Source organism: Diospyros lotus, chromosome 7 (genome assembly GCF_014633365.1).
Source record: "Diospyros lotus cultivar Yz01 chromosome 7, ASM1463336v1, whole genome shotgun sequence".
Classification (NCBI taxonomy): domain Eukaryota; kingdom Viridiplantae; phylum Streptophyta; class Magnoliopsida; order Ericales; family Ebenaceae; genus Diospyros; species Diospyros lotus.
In genome coordinates, this window is record NC_068344.1 from 3863148 (window position 1) to 3878873 (window position 15726).

At 38.6% G+C, this 15726-nt stretch overlaps 1 protein-coding gene and 2 long non-coding RNA genes across 5 annotated transcripts; 2 read left to right on the top strand and 1 right to left on the bottom strand.

Moving 5' to 3' along the window:
- Positions 1–4851: 4851 nt before the first annotated feature.
- Positions 4852–5839, top strand: LOC127806963 (uncharacterized). Of its 2 annotated transcripts, none has more exons than XR_008024547.1 (4): positions 4852–4972; positions 5054–5284; positions 5384–5709; positions 5790–5839. It is a non-coding gene; the product is annotated as an uncharacterized LOC127806963 (long non-coding RNA). The 2 variants fall into 2 exon arrangements; XR_008024546.1 differs by having other exon boundaries at positions 4858–4972; positions 5058–5284.
- Positions 5840–6053: 214 nt separating this feature from the next.
- Positions 6054–7651, top strand: LOC127806656 (uncharacterized). The gene is made up of 5 exons (XR_008024461.1): positions 6054–6179; positions 6246–6932; positions 7039–7107; positions 7223–7260; positions 7379–7651. It is a non-coding gene; the product is annotated as an uncharacterized LOC127806656 (long non-coding RNA).
- Positions 7652–7718: 67 nt separating this feature from the next.
- On the bottom strand, positions 7719–15167 carry LOC127806655 (uncharacterized). 2 transcript variants are annotated; one of them, XM_052344074.1, is made up of 2 exons: positions 14779–15167; positions 7719–7925 (listed from the first exon to the last, which is right to left on the bottom strand). In XM_052344074.1, the coding sequence occupies exons 1-2, from the start codon at positions 15144–15146 to the stop codon at positions 7889–7891; spliced, it is 405 nt and encodes a 134-aa protein (XP_052200034.1). In that variant the 5' UTR covers positions 15147–15167; the 3' UTR covers positions 7719–7888. The 2 variants fall into 2 exon arrangements, with proteins under 2 accessions (XP_052200034.1, XP_052200035.1); XM_052344075.1 differs by lacking the exon at positions 7719–7925 and adding an exon at positions 10217–10343.
- Positions 15168–15726: the final 559 nt, after the last annotated feature.

Sequence of the window (15726 nt, forward strand, 5' to 3'; positions counted from 1 at the left end):
GTTATCTCTTCTTTAGGCAGTAAGTCTATAAATGTAGACAGGAATACAGAAATGATTAGGGTGGAATTAAAAACTCAAGCTTCTTACTTTTTCTTTCTGCTTCCTACTCTCTTCTTTCTACTATTGCTTCTTTCTCTTCAAATTATACATAACACATTCACCTGTAGACGGTGAGCTCTCGACGGGCAGCTCTACAATGAGATGGAGGACCGGACGGGCAGCGAGAGCGAAAGACCGGACGGATGGCGAGACCAAGAGACCAACGACGAGAGTGAGATCAACGGGCTTCCAACGGCACTGGGGCATCTCATCCGGCTGCGATCGACAGCACTAAGCAATGGAGGACCAGCCGGAGATGGAGGCGTCGGCTGGGAACGGCGACTGCGTCAGCAATGGGGTTTCTGCTCTGATAGCAATGGGGGCCTCCGACGGATGGCCTTACAGGCACTGCGAGAGAGATAGAGAGTAAGGGCACGGGCAGAGAGAAAGAGAAAAAGAGGGGGGAGGGGGAGGAAAAGCAAGTCTGAGCAGATGGCAATTGGGCGGAAATTCAAATTTTTCATTTCAATTTATCGAGATATTTTAGTGTCAATATATCGCGATAAATCACACATTATCCCGAGAGTGTCACTATAGCATAATCCGTAAACCCTTTGCAGTCAGTCGCCGAAAACGCCTCACTTCACCGTCACCGACTCTCTCTCTCTCTCTCTCTTTCATGCTATTTGCTGTTAGAAAACCCTTTGCCGCCACCGAAAACGCCTCACCGTCACTCACTCACTCAATCTCTCACTCTCACTCCCCACTGTCAGAAGACCCATCGATTTTGGAGTGCGATTTTGTTCACCCCCTTTAACGGGGGTGAACGTAACCCCCGTCAGAGGGGGTTAAAAAAATAATTATGTTTAAAAAAAAAAAATTATTTTTAGTTATATTTTTAAAAAAAATCATTTTCAGTCAATCAAATAAATTAATTGCTGTAAACAGTCACTTTCCAGTTTTAACCCTGTCAATTATTTTTGTAAGTCTGTCATTTTTTTATAAGTTCTAATACATTCAATTTTGATCCTGTGATATTTTTAGTTAAATTTTAAAAAATAATTTTTTTTTTGAAACATAATTAATTTTTTTTAAATAATTTTATAATTTTTTTTCAATTAAGGGTTATTTTTTTAACCCCACTAACGAGGTTACGTTCACCCCGTTAAAGGGGTGAACAAAATCGCACTCTCGATTTTGTTCACCCTGTTAAAGGGGTGAACAAAATTGCACTCCATTGCCGCTGGCCATCGGAGCACTGACAATATGCCTCATCCTTTCTCACTCACTCACTCACTCTCTCTCTCTTTCTTATCGATTTCTATTCCGTGTACCTTTTTCTATCGATTTCTATTACGTGCACCCAGTTTAATGGAGGGTAACGTAACCCGCTGTTAAATTGAAACGCGGTTGTATTTATTGAGTGCAATTTTGTTCATTATCTTTAACGGGTGAACATTGCTTTTACAATTTTTGTGAGGATGAAAAAACAACGGAACGGGAATCAATTCCTGTGCAGTTTCGGAGTTTCGGACTACTCATTTGGCCAATGGCATTTAAATTCAATTTTGCTTTTTGGTATTCCCGAAGCACTCCATTTCTTCTTCGTCATGATCAACGAGGGGCCACAAACCAAAACCCCACAACCAGACTGAGTTCTCACGCACAACCCAGTCCGATCTCGTGTCCACCGCCATCGGTCCTCACCATCCAGTGTGAGATCGTCGCCAGCCCCCACCATCCATCCAGTCCGATCTCACCGCAGGCCCCACCATCCATCTAGACCCAGTTTGATCTCTCCGCCGGCCCCACCATCCATCTAGACCCAGTTTGATCTCTCCGCCGGCCCCATCATCCATCTAGACCCAGTTCGATCTCATCGCGGGCCCCACTCATCTGGTCTCACCCTAAAGTGACGACCGACCGTCGCCAACTACCGCGACCATCACCGACGACAACCCACGATCACACAAACCTTCGCAAGTGAACCTTCGCGAACCTGAGCACCCGGCGACCAACACGGCTTGTCTTCAACTGCCGCGAACCCGCAACCCATGCCAGCGTTCTAACTATGTCTGACCATGTATGACCTCTTCTTTTCATTTTGGGTTTTTGTTTGAGAATATCCATTACCACGGCAAGTTTGTCTTTGAAACAGAGGATGAAACATGCCTTTTTGTTTAAAACACAGCATGAAATTTGCTTTGCTTTGATTCGGTCTATATTGGTCGATCGAGTTTGATAGGGCCATATGTTTTGCTATACTAGTTGCTATAGACTTATTTGAGATGATTTTTTTATAGCTTGAATTGTATCTTTTGATTGAAATAACTGAAATGAAAGTTCTCGGACTCGATCGACTGATTGGAAATTTGGAGTCCGTTCCACCGAAATTTATGTTTTGCTAGGGTCCGAACTCTTGTTTTGATTGTTTTATTTTCATATTTTGAACAAAATTTGTTCATGACAATTAGGAGTATTATCGGAGTCGATCGCCTGATCCAGTCTGGTTCATCGAGTTCGATCAGACTTGATATTGCCATCGAGTCCGACATATCGAATATGTTCCTAGCTTCCCTCTCATTTTGTTTTGATAGTTTTAGTTATATTTTTGAATGAAATTTTTAATTCAAGCAACGCTACACACAATCATGGACTATGTGATTAATGTTTTGTTTGATTAAGAATTCATAATCGGACCCATTGTGTTGCCATAGACTGAGGATGAATATTATATTTTGAATAAAATACTTAGGATGAATATTATATTTTGGAGTCATGTCAGACTGGATTGCCTTATCGAGTCCGATTAATCGGGATCGATCAGTCCGTGTTGGTATATATAATCCAATCGGACCCGTTAGGGCAATCGAGTCTGGTAGGTTTCAGAAGAGCGAATATGTTGCTTGATTTCATATTTCCTCATTATGTTTTCATTGTTTAATTATATTTCTGAATAATATTGGCAATCAAACAACACCACACACAATCATCAGTGAGTTCAATGTTTTGTTTAAGATTAATAGTTTCCAAAATTTTGTTTTATTAAAATCATTTTAGATAAGTAATCCTTCTACCAGAGGTTGACCTATCTAAAAAGGTGAAAACACTATAAACAATACAATATGTGTAGTCAAAACAATATTTATAAAAATTTTGGCATAAAAGGACATGCAATTATTGAATTATTAATAGAGTAGTATTGAATTATTGCTAAAATTTTGCTATTGGTTACGCTTTACTTTGCTTTATCCAGTGTGCATATTGATAGGGTTGAATTTTTATTTAAATATGCATTTTAATAATTATAAGTTGATATAGTTTTTACTTTTGTCTACAGATGTATGCAAGGCAGACCAGGCAATTTACCTATGTTCATTCTCGCCGAGAACTACCGTCTGATACGAAGCTAACAACACATTGCAGGATCCACCAGCTTCATCCAATTCGTGATGCTTTGCGCGATTATGCTGTGTTGGACAGATTTGAGCAGGGACCGCTGGGACATTTCCTGCAAATTCCCCTGTTCAGGCAGATAAGTGCACCACAGTTGATCCATCAAGTGCTACTTAGGGAGGTTTCATTTCCTGGTGCCAGGAAGGATGAAAAATGATTCAAGATTGGAGGCCAGATCTATAGATATGGTAAACAGGAGTTCACTCTCATCATTGGACTCCGATTTGGTGCCATTGACAAGCGTATCTTGGAAGCAAAGCCTGCTAGGGATGGTAATATGCGGGCACGCCTATTTCCTAAATAGCGAGAGGTTGTGACTAGGGAGAACATAAAGGAACTACTATGTTCTAGACAAGAACTGGACCCGGATGACGCCCTTAAGTTGGGTTACCTTGCCATGATGGAGGTGTTATTATTGGGCCACGATGATCGCTCCAAGGTGGATGATTTCCTATGGTGCTTGGTTGAGGATTTAGAGGCATTTATGTCATTCTCTTGGGGAACTTACATCTACAGTCAGGGCCTACACTACCTCCAAATGGTAACGGGCGAAAACAAAATCACCGGTCCGGTCGGGAAGGAGGTCAACCTCTATGGTTTTAGTTGGGCATTTCAGGTAGAATTAGTAATTAATTTTGTCATTATTAAATAAATATTTGTTTCATATTTTATGTTTTTTATTATAACATGTTTTTGGTCTTTACAGTGGTGGCTAATTGAGACATTCCCGTGGTTGGAGGGTAAGTTGGCTATCAAGAGTATCTAGCGCAAGAATGATTCCACGATGTAGGAAATGGTGGTCTAAAAATCGGCCAAGACAACTAAATTACGCTGAATGCCTCCATAATGTAAGTGTCTTAACTTATTGTAATTTTGTTTCTTGTGTTATATAATATTAGTTTCAATTGTAATATATTTTGTAGGTCCGAGGATCAAGTGAGACGCTAGAGCCGACTGATGTAGAGAGGGATACTAATTATTGGCAATCCTTTAACCCCCTGCACTTGGTTGGGGACGACGTGTACAAGCATGGAGGGGGTGGGGAGGAGGAGGAGGAGGAGGTTGATGGGGGAGTCAGGAAAGAGGATGATGTTGGTGGGCCAGGTATGGAGGAGGGAGATGTGGGATGGAGGATGGAGTTTGACTTTGGGGGAGTAAGGAAATATGATGATGTTGGTGGGCCAGGTATGGAGGAGGGAGATGTGGGAGGGAGGATGGAGTACGATTTTGGGGGAGTCAGGAAAGAGGATAATGTTAGTGGGCCACGTATGGATAAGGAGGAGGGAGAGGGAGGATAGAGTATGATTTTGGCAGGGCGGGTGGGGAGGAGGAGGCAGGTGGGAGGGATAAGGAGGGAATTTGCGATGAGGAGGATAATAAGGATCAGGATGAGTTCGTTCGCCGATGGAGGACGCCAATGGGTATGCATGACGCAGGCCCACGTCCGGATACATATCACGAGCAGAATCAAGATTGGGTAATATTTTAGAATATAATTTTTTATGAAGGCTAATTGTTTGCTTGTAATTGTTTTTGATATATTTTTTACTTGTTGCAGAAAGCTGAGATGTTGGAGTTGATGCGAAGTATGTCCGCACGGATGGATACTACTGAGGGGACAGTGCGGCGACTAGATGGTAGGGTTGAAGACCTATTCACTCTTCTACGTGCCTCGGACATTCCAGCTTCTTGATATCACACCGATTATGGTGATGATCAGCATGGACATAGTGATGATTAGTTCCACCATGCTTTCGGTGATGAGGACGACCAGACCTCTCCATCTATCGTAAGCTCCAAATACATTTTAATATGTTTAGATATCATTAAAGTTTGACTTGTTGGTTACAAATATTAATTTATGTTCTATAATTTTGTTCGTTTGTAGGCGGATGTAGGTGGGGTGGGGGGACAAACTGTGCAAGCTAAGTATCCATCTAGGTATCGTCGTACACCCTTCACTGATCCCATTAAACCGAAGAAGATGAAGATGAGTTCCCCGGCGGAGGATATTGACGTTGAGACAGTGCCCCCACTTGCCGGATGGGAGATTGTGCAGGCATTGCCAGCTGAGGGAACAGCAGAGGATGGTCCCCCATTAGACAGTGTAACGGTCGAGGAAGCAGTGCAGCATCACCCTGCTCAAATGGGGGACAATGATCCCAACAGCCCCAAGGGTTACGTTGAGTATATCAGCTCAGAAGATGGAATTGCGTACGTCTAAGTAACCAGTATAGTTTCTTCTTACATAAGTCTTTAGTTATAACATTTGTAATATTTACTGCTTATTATAGGCGTGTGACCGAGCACTTGGAGCACCTATTGCCAATTCACCTTGGTCAGGTAGAGGATGAGAGGGAGTGGTTGGAGGGGCTTCACATTGATAGTTATTTGTGTTGTCTTAGATGAATAAGAGCTAGACAGTCTTCTCCTATATACGACACAAACTTCGCTGTTATGTCCACCTCACTCTTTGTGATTACTATTTTTTGGTTGTATTTGTAACTTGTTCGTTATTAATGTGTGTCATTTTCTTGTAGGGGTATATGCAATTTTGTTGGGATAAACACTACAAAGGGGCCACTAGGATTGTCGCACCTACTAAGGCTCCTATCCCAGTAGAATGGAATAAATATGTTGAGGGAGAAAATGATGATGAGATCCCTTGGTGGAAAGTTCCCCACGTAAGTGTTATTTAATTTCATTGATGGACTTGACCTTATGGAACTAACATAATATTTCACATGCAGGTCTTGCTCCCATGTGCATTGGGAAATAAGCACTGGATCCTTGCCAAGATATGCTTGAATGATAGAAAAGTTGTTATATATGACTCCTGTGCTTGGTCTGGCGAAAACAGGGGGTCAAGAGCCCGATCTATCAAGCCTTTGCTTTGCATCCTTCCAATTCTCCTCGCTCGTAGTGCATATTATCAGCATGCATCTACGCCTAAGCGTTCATATAAAGCTTTCGATGTGGAAAGCCTGGATCCCTCAGTTGTGCCTTTGCCTCAACAATCGGATGAGTACGGCATTTGTTTAATTTAATCCTTATATTGTCAATAGAAAACATTCATAGGTTGTCATTCCACATCGTGACATTAAATTGTACTTTGTACAGGAGTAACTGCGGTTGCTTCGTGATAAAGTACGTTGAGGATATATTGAGGCATGCAGATAATGAATGAGTGACCAAACAGATGGAGAAGGATGTTCGTACCCTCCGAAAGAAAATAGCATTTTATTTGTATAGGAATAGCAATGTAGTTGATGGTTAAATGTTGCAAAGGGATTTTAACATGCTCACATCATTGTTATGATTCCACCAATGAGAAACTAGGTAAAACCCTACCTGGCTGATGGAAGATTGTTGAGAAGGAAGACGGGGGACTTCTTGCCAGAAAATCAATCATTCAAGGAAGACATTTATTGGAAATGGTAATGTTTGTTAGCTACCTTATGATTTGACCTTTTATGTTTCCAGTATTTATTCTTGTGCAATAAGAATTTGATTTATTTTAGTGAAATGTTTTTTTGTTAACAGAGCGTGACAAGGAATCAAAAAAGTTAGAACTACCGAAAATAACTGAGGCGGCCGAACAGATATGTAAAGGTAATGTATAATGTATTATTTATTTTTTGGTAGAAGGTATCTTTGTTGCTGCTACAATATTTGCTAGCTTAATCTATGTATGATCAAGTCCTTGCTATAAACTTCTATCTTTCAGGTGGTATAAAGAAGGAGCTTGTTGCGGCAAAGAAGAAGGTAATGGCTTTGTTGATATTTCCTTATGTTTAAATAAAAATAACGGATATTCGAAGATATATCTTTGTATTCTTAGCCGCTGGGATGGTTGGGTGAATAGTTTATTTATCATTTTCAGGTGCAAACGCTAGATCATATAGAACCAGCTTGTTCAGGCTCAGCCTATGCTGACTGGTATTGTCAAGATCTTGATGTCACGAGAGATTGGGTTGGCATGGCAGGTCGGTCTCTGTCCGACTTGGAGTTCGGCTCGTGAGATTGGCTGGAATTTTGTGGATTCCAGCAATGGTTTTAATGTTTATAGTGCTGGAACTGTGGTTTTAATGTTTAATGTTTTTAGAGCTTCCCGTAACTGTGGTTTTAATGGTGATCTTGATGTCATATAGAACCAGCTTCTTCTATGTTGTTATAACAACAATGTTTATCTCATTAGCAAATACATGGTCAGAATTGCAGCATTAGCTGTTTTAAATACAAAATTCGCTCATCCATACCATCCCCAGCATCAGCAAGAGAGAATCTAGTGGCATCAGCTGAGAACTCCTCAATAGCTTGGCGAAGTGTTCGGAAGTTCCCTGTAGCAGCCTTGGACATTTTCTCGGAATTTAACATAAGGTGCCCATTGCATCTAAACCCCCGGGGCCAATGGTTTTTGGCCAGGATAGCTGTGTGATTATAGATGCAAAATGTGAGGTGATTCTAAATAAGATCTTTACCTGAAAATCTAAAACAATAAAAAACAAAAATATGAAAGATATATATGACCATATAATATGCCATGTAAAGGGTTGAATCTGATAAGGATTCTACAAGAAACTCCTCATCCCAAGGAATTCAAGTACCGAGACCAAAATTTCGAGAACATGCCCATTGGTTTATCCAACTCAAGTCTTCTCCGATCTTGAAGTTACCTTCTTCTCAGCTCGTGAGATGTTAATAGGTTAAATTTCTCACGCTTTTAAAATGGTGGCTGTTTTCGTGGCTTCCAGGCAATCGTTGTCCGATCAGACTGAAGCCATGTTTTAGGTCCTATCGAACTGAAGCTATATTTTAGGTTCGATCGGACTGAAATTTATCGGACTGAAGCCATGTATTAGGTCCAATCGGACTGAAGGTTATCGGACTGAATCCTAACATTTAGTCCATTATGTCCTTAATAAGGCGTCCTTACGACGTGAATGCGCGGCCTCGTTTGGTTAATTGAACAATTACAATTGCACTCCAAATTTTGTTTTTTTTTTTTTGACAAACGCCATGGAAGATTAATTTGTGGGTAAAAGTCTTTCCGTGTTGCATTTAATTTTATTCCATTTAACATTCCATTTATATATTCTCAGCAATTGTTTATTTTGGTTCTCCAGGAAATTGATCGCTATTTAATCCATACTGACGACTACATGCATCATGTGGCATTGTTTGGTTAGATTCAATTATTTGGACATGATCATAGTAGCTCCAAATGCACATTGAGTCAGGTACAAAAATAAGGATGTATAACATCGCATTGTTCAGATAGACATTTCCTATGAGACTTCAAAAAATATCCTAGCCTTGCGAACCTTCATGCTCATAACCTTGTCTGCAAAAGGTAAAATTTCTCACCTTAAAAACTCTTCACACACACTGTCTCATATACATGGAAAGGGTAAATCACGGTATACGACGACCCCCCAAGCAAGAGGCACAATGCATAGTACCCACAAGGAGCCACCGCCATAAAAAGTGAAACTCCCACACTACAATTGCCATGACTCAAACTTACATCTTTGTCTACAATCTGCTACTTGGATACCAACCATGCTATGCTCATAACTTGAAAATATGCATCGTTGACATGTCGCAAGGCTTCAAAAAATATCCTAACCTTGCAAACCTCCATGTTCATAACCTGAAAATATGTACCGTAACCTAAAAATATGTACCATTGACATGTCGCAAGGCTTCAAATAAATATCCCAGCCTTGCGAACCTCCTAGTTCATAACCTGAAAATACTTATTGTTGACATGTTGCAAGGCCTCAAAAAATATCTCAGCAAACCTCCTTGTTCATAACCTGAAAATATGTACCATTGACATGTCGCAAGGCTTCAAAAAAATATCCCAACCCAGCAAACCTCCTAGTTCATAACCTAAAAATATGTATCGTGTGTGAAACAAATAAAAATAACGGATAAAAAGAATAACATAAATGCAATTTAAAATTAATTAGTAACTTACCCTTAGTAAACCACTACGTACTACAATGTCGGTTAATTAATGAAATTTGATTTTGACAAACTTTAAAATGGTTGACTTCCATTTGCATTTGAATTTGTAGGCACTTAGAGTGAAGAAGCCTGTCAATGTATATAACACTATGGGTTATCTTAACATTTCTAAGCCTATGTATATAACACTGGGTTATCTTAACATTTCCATTAGAAAAAAGGTTCTTAACATAGAATTAAATATATCAACATTTCTATGGTTATGTACCTCTTGTGACATTGGCAAATCATTTGAAAAGAGTATCATTTGTTGAGTTGGTGCAACATTCCATGGCTTCAACTGGTAAGCTTGCATGTGAATACATGCCTCCTCAATCTTTTCTTCCACTCCTTGTAATAGTGATTTGCTTAACGAAAGAGCTTCAATACACGTTGAACCCTTGCACACAATTCTTTGTGACATACGTGATAACTCACTATAATGAGCTATTAACATAGGGTTATTGTCATTTGGAATTATCTCTGTAATATCCCACTTTTTCAGGTGTGTTATAACTTAGAATAATTCTTGAATAATAAAATGTTTCCCTTCAAAACTAATGCTAAATCATATTATTTCTCATATTCATCCCAAAATTTTCATTCATTTATCTCAAAAGAGAATCATCGTAATCATGAAATGCAGATGCTAGAATCGAACCTTAACTTTAATATTAAACAATAATAAGGTTATACATTATCATTCCTTAAAACGTTCAGAATTCAAAGTAATAAAACTTAAATACATAGGCTACATATCATACATTCAATACATCATGCACTTTGCTAAATGTCATTTTATGCCTCATTTATTCTCGTTCTGCTACAATCTCCATCTAGAACATTTGAATAATTCAGGAAAAAAGTCCAAGTTAAATGGTGAATCATCTAAGGGTACAAAAACATATTTCATGCATGGATGCAATATGCAAAATGTCTTTTCCTTTTTATTTCGATTTAAGCCAACCATACCTTAATGATATTCCCCATTTTTACGACTTCCTGACCATGCCGAGGTGTATGGGTGTACCCTTGGTAGAGCAGCGATATCGAACCGTACACTCAAACCCTTATGCGATGCAATGCATGATCAATAATATCATCGTATACATATGCACATTTAATCATCAACACATGTAAATGCAAACTACATAACATATTCACACCAAAGTATGACAACATGATAAACCATTTACATAAAATCGGGTTTAGGGTCAGACCACTTACCTTTAACGTATCTTAGACCATATTGATTCTCGTGCTAGGCTTCTAACGTAATTGATTTGGAACCTCAAGGTACCCTCATCATCATATTTATTCAAGAATATTAATATTTTATTTTTCCTAATTTTTACATAATTTTCCTCTATTTCTTTCTATTTTTCCTCAATAAATTCAAACTAAATATTTCTCAAATATTTCTCTATAATAATTTATAAAATAATTTTCCAAGCCCTCAAGAAATTCCTCATAATTTTCAGAATTCATTTTCTATTTATTCCTATTTTTTCTTTGATTTTCAAGCATTTAATGCCTCAAGAATCCATAATAAATACCAATCATGTATTTCTTTTTCAATTTTCATCATCAACAATTCTAACCTAATCGATATTTCCTATATTGTGACGAAACATTGGTTTGTATATCCAACAACGCATTCTGCCACAAATCTCCACACGAACTGTTGTACCCAGCCTATAAGATTTTTTTAAAAAAATTTAGTCACCTTTACTTGGCCACTCCGGCTTCCTCGGTATGCGTGCTTAGACCTCGAAACGAGTGCCCAAATAATTTTCTAACCTCGAACATGTTCCTCTAGCCCTAAATTAATTTCCCAAATTTTCAGACATTTTTTCCATATTTTTCTTCTTTTTCTTTTTCTCCTCCTCCTTTCTTCTTCTCCTTCCCTGCTTCTTCTTTCTACAACCCACGAACCAGCCATGCCCATCCTCCATTCTTTTCTTCTTTATTTCTTTTCTTTTTTCTTCTTTTCTTTTTCTTTCCTTCTTCCCTTCTTCTTCCTCTCACACGGCCACCCCGCACAGCCTCCGCTTGCAGCACGATTGCTCGACCACTGCCATGGCCGCACAAGCGGCCATTCCTCTCTTCCTCTATCTCTCTCGCCATTTCCCTCTCATTCTCGGCCAAGCTCTCTCTCTCTCCCTCTCCCATTCATCTCTTCTTCTCTCAGCCAAGCTTCCACAATCCAAAAGTACAATGAAATTTAAATTACAACCCACTATAGCATGTTTGGCCTCCAATCCTCACACGCACAGCCATACATTTATGTATATATCACATCACATTATCACTCAATCAAATCTTCTACAAAAATCCTTCCAAAATCTTCTCAAGTCTCGCTGCCAATCTCTCCAACTTGCTGCAGGGTATGGCATGGAAGAGACAAAGGCATGGTCTCCATGAACGCGCACGGACGAACAACTATACATATATATAACTTTATATATTATACTATATTAACAACAAATTTATAAATTTAAACCTCAAATTTTATCCAAAATTCATTGGGATAATTCTCTAATTGCAATAATATCCTCAAATACTGAATTAATTTGCATTTATATACTAAAAATTCAAAATTAATAACTCAAAACTTAGTAAAAAAAGACGATTCGCCCCAGTGTTCTCACTGGGCTATTGTTTCGTTCCGAAACCACCTTAGGATTGTTCCTTACGAAAAAACAGAGCCCCTGCAGGGTTCTGTTGACTTACCGGAAGTTCCTTACGACAATTTGATTTTTTACGCAAAATCTTATTTGTACCAAAAACTATCTTTGAATTGATTTCTTTCACCACCATAAATATTATCTCGGGATATTCGACAACTTCATATCATTTTTCTTTGACATCTAACCCTCAGGGCATTCCCTGCAGCTAATTCGGTTGTTTAAAATGCTTGATCTGATCTCTAGATTCTTAAACCTGACTCTTTTAACACCATGAAATATGATATATCATTTATTTTGATTTGGGGTATTACAATCTCTCCCATAGGGTCACAAATAAATTTATGTGTAGCAACCCATGTCCATCTTTTCAAATAGTATTGAGGAGGTAAACTTCTAAACTCTAAGTGGCGAAATAGCTTCAATGCATGAGAACATAGTATTCCATTGAATTCAAACTTTCTACATGTGCATGACACTGTTTGTTCCAAGTGGTTGTAAGCAACTGTGTGAATCCTTTCTCGACCTTCAATCTCTTTAGCTCTATAAGTACAAATAGTTCGATCATCACTCTCCAACTCCAATGACAAATCAATAGTTTGCTTGATACCTTCCTGAAACCAATAAAATGATTTTTTTTTTTTTTTTTTTTTTGTGTATTTTTTGGCTGCTTCACATTCTACAGACCAATTACTGCACAAATTAGGTATTGATTGTTGTGTTAAGTGTTCAGCCTCCCTTTCTTGCTCACAGCGATTACCCATGGCCTTAGAGTATAGACTTACAAACTCTCGAAGAACAATTCTACCATGCTTAAAATAATCCTTCAAAAACTTATTGATACTCTCACTTCTCTATGAGGTGGTCATGCCAGCACAAAAGTGGTCACGACTATACACTTGAGCCCATTTCTTTCTCAGGGCACATGTCTTTTGCAACCAATCATTGCCTTTAAGCCCATTATCTTATATAAATTTCTCCTAACTTAGTTCAAATTCTTCAACTATTTCTAGATTGTATATGCAAGCTTTGAATTGTGGTGCAAATGATTTGTATCAATTTTTACCCAAGTTCTTTACAGCATTTTGACATAAATGCCACAAACACAATCCATGGTGGGCTTCAGCCAATACTATATCAATAGCACTATATATAGCTGCAGACTGATCTATAAATATGTTTTTTGGTTTTTTTCCTCCCATAGCCTCAAAAAAAGTAATAAACAACCACATAACAGCATCAGTGGTTTCACCATCAAGTAGCCCACATCCAAAGATAGTTGTTTGCCCATGATGGTTTATGCCGACAATTGGTGCACATATCATGTCATAATTGTTTGTCCGAAATGTTGTATCAAAACATATTGTATCACCAAATAACCCATAATCTCATCTCGATTTTGCATCACAAAAAAATACACCGCGTATCTCACCATCTTCACTTGTCTGAAAAGAGTGAAAAAAATGTTTGTTTTCCCCTTTCTTCTGTATGAAGTATTCAAGAAGACATTCAGCATCACCCTTCTTAAAAAAGTTAGCCCGTGTTTGTCCTTGCCTTATTCCAGATAAATGCATTTTGTTTATTAGATCAACTTGTGAAAAATCAATTTTCCTATGGGACCTCAAATAATGGGAATGCTCAACTGGAATTAGCTCATAAGTATGTTCCGAGCTGAACTCAACCAGTTTATACTTATCCTCGGGAACCCGTTTAATAACAAATTTAGCCATACAGTTAAACCGTCCACTGTCTCTTTTTTTTCGAGTGTCAAGACTTTCCTGAAAGTGCCCTCACATGAACAAACTAGTGTTTGCCGTCGGATCTGATGATTGTTGTTTTTGTTTGTTCTTAATATCCTCGCACTGAAGCCAATCGCCTATCTATTATACAAATCATATGCTTCTTCTGTTGTGTTAAACATCATTCTAATCATTGGCTCTACCTTGCAATCTTACCAACTTCAACTGCAGGAGATTTCTTATCATCACAAAAATATAAGTCTTCATTACCAGGACTGATACTTGCATCATCACCAGGACTACTAATATTTGCAACATCACTAGGACTACTGATATTTGCAACAATACTTAGACTTTTATTATCATCCATAGTACCCTGTAGAAAGGTATAAATAACAGGGCATTCATCATAGAAGGGTGAAAAACAAAGAGACAAATCTGATAATAAATTCACAACAAATTTGATGAAATTCATCATCACTACAACACAAGTCAAGCAAAGAGAGAAGTTTTCAGCTGAAGAGAAAAAACGATTCTCTGCCAAAATTTTTGTGCAAGTTGGGCAAACCGTGAGAAAGACAAATACACAGAATAAATAATAATTTTGGGGAATGAAGTCCAAGAATCCTTATTTTGATAATAAGGTCCGATCGGACCTTATCTGTATATAAGGTTCGATCGAATCTAATATATATATATAAGGTTCGATCGGATCATATAATCACATTAAGGCTTCTCAACCTAAACAACTTGATTTCCATCTCTAGATCCTCAAACCACATATGTCTATGGAAAATCTCAAATAAAAACACACCAAATGAGAAGGGGACAGTTAAGTATTTTACCTCATCGGCTGCTTACTGTACTCGGCAGCGACTCCACATCCAGTAGACGGCTCTTCACGTGAGGCAGTGTGTGATGTCGTTCTTATTGATGGTGGGTCACAACAGTCTCCGTGTGGGAGGTGTGTTGTGCGGCGGTCCGCGGTATAAGCCGATTGGTGGGTTGCGACGGTCTCCGATCTTCTAAGAGCAGACTGGATGGTGGGCACAGGTGGGGTCGAAGCCGAGATCGGACTGGATTGTGGGGACCGACGGCGAGCAAGAGTAGAGCTCGGTCTGGTTGTGGTGTCTGGATTGTGGGGACCGACGGTGAGTAAGAGATCGGTCTGGTTGTAGTGTTTGGATGTGGGGTTTTGCTTTTTGTAGCCCATCGTGGGTCATGGTGAAGAAGAAATGGCGGGCCTCATTGGGAATAGCAAAAGCGCTACCATTATATTAATATTAAATTGTATTGTTCGACCGTTTCGTCCGAATTGATTTTTCTTTTTGTAAATGCGGCCGCGTTTAAATTTAACAGGTTACGTATTTAACAGCGGGTAACGTAACCCGCCGTTAAACCGGGTGCACTTAATAGAACTCCTCTCTTTCTATACTGTCAGAAGACCCATCACCGCCCTCTTTTAATTACACTAAAAATCCCTATCCTAGCTACCTTGTCCTCAACAATTAAAGGATATAGCATTTAATCTTTGATATGCAAAATATTAAAATTTGATATATTAATCATTAAAAATTATTGTATTAAATTCTTATCATGATAGAAGATTAGCGTGCATATGGACTGCACACATGTTACAAGTGATATATCACATTGATGATTAGTTAGTTGTATTTGAATAAATTAATTGATTTGTCATGTTTTTTTAATAATTAAAAAAATATATGGTATTTGATCCTTAATATATAAAAGTGTCAAGATTTTTATTTCAACTATTGAGAATTTTTTTTTTT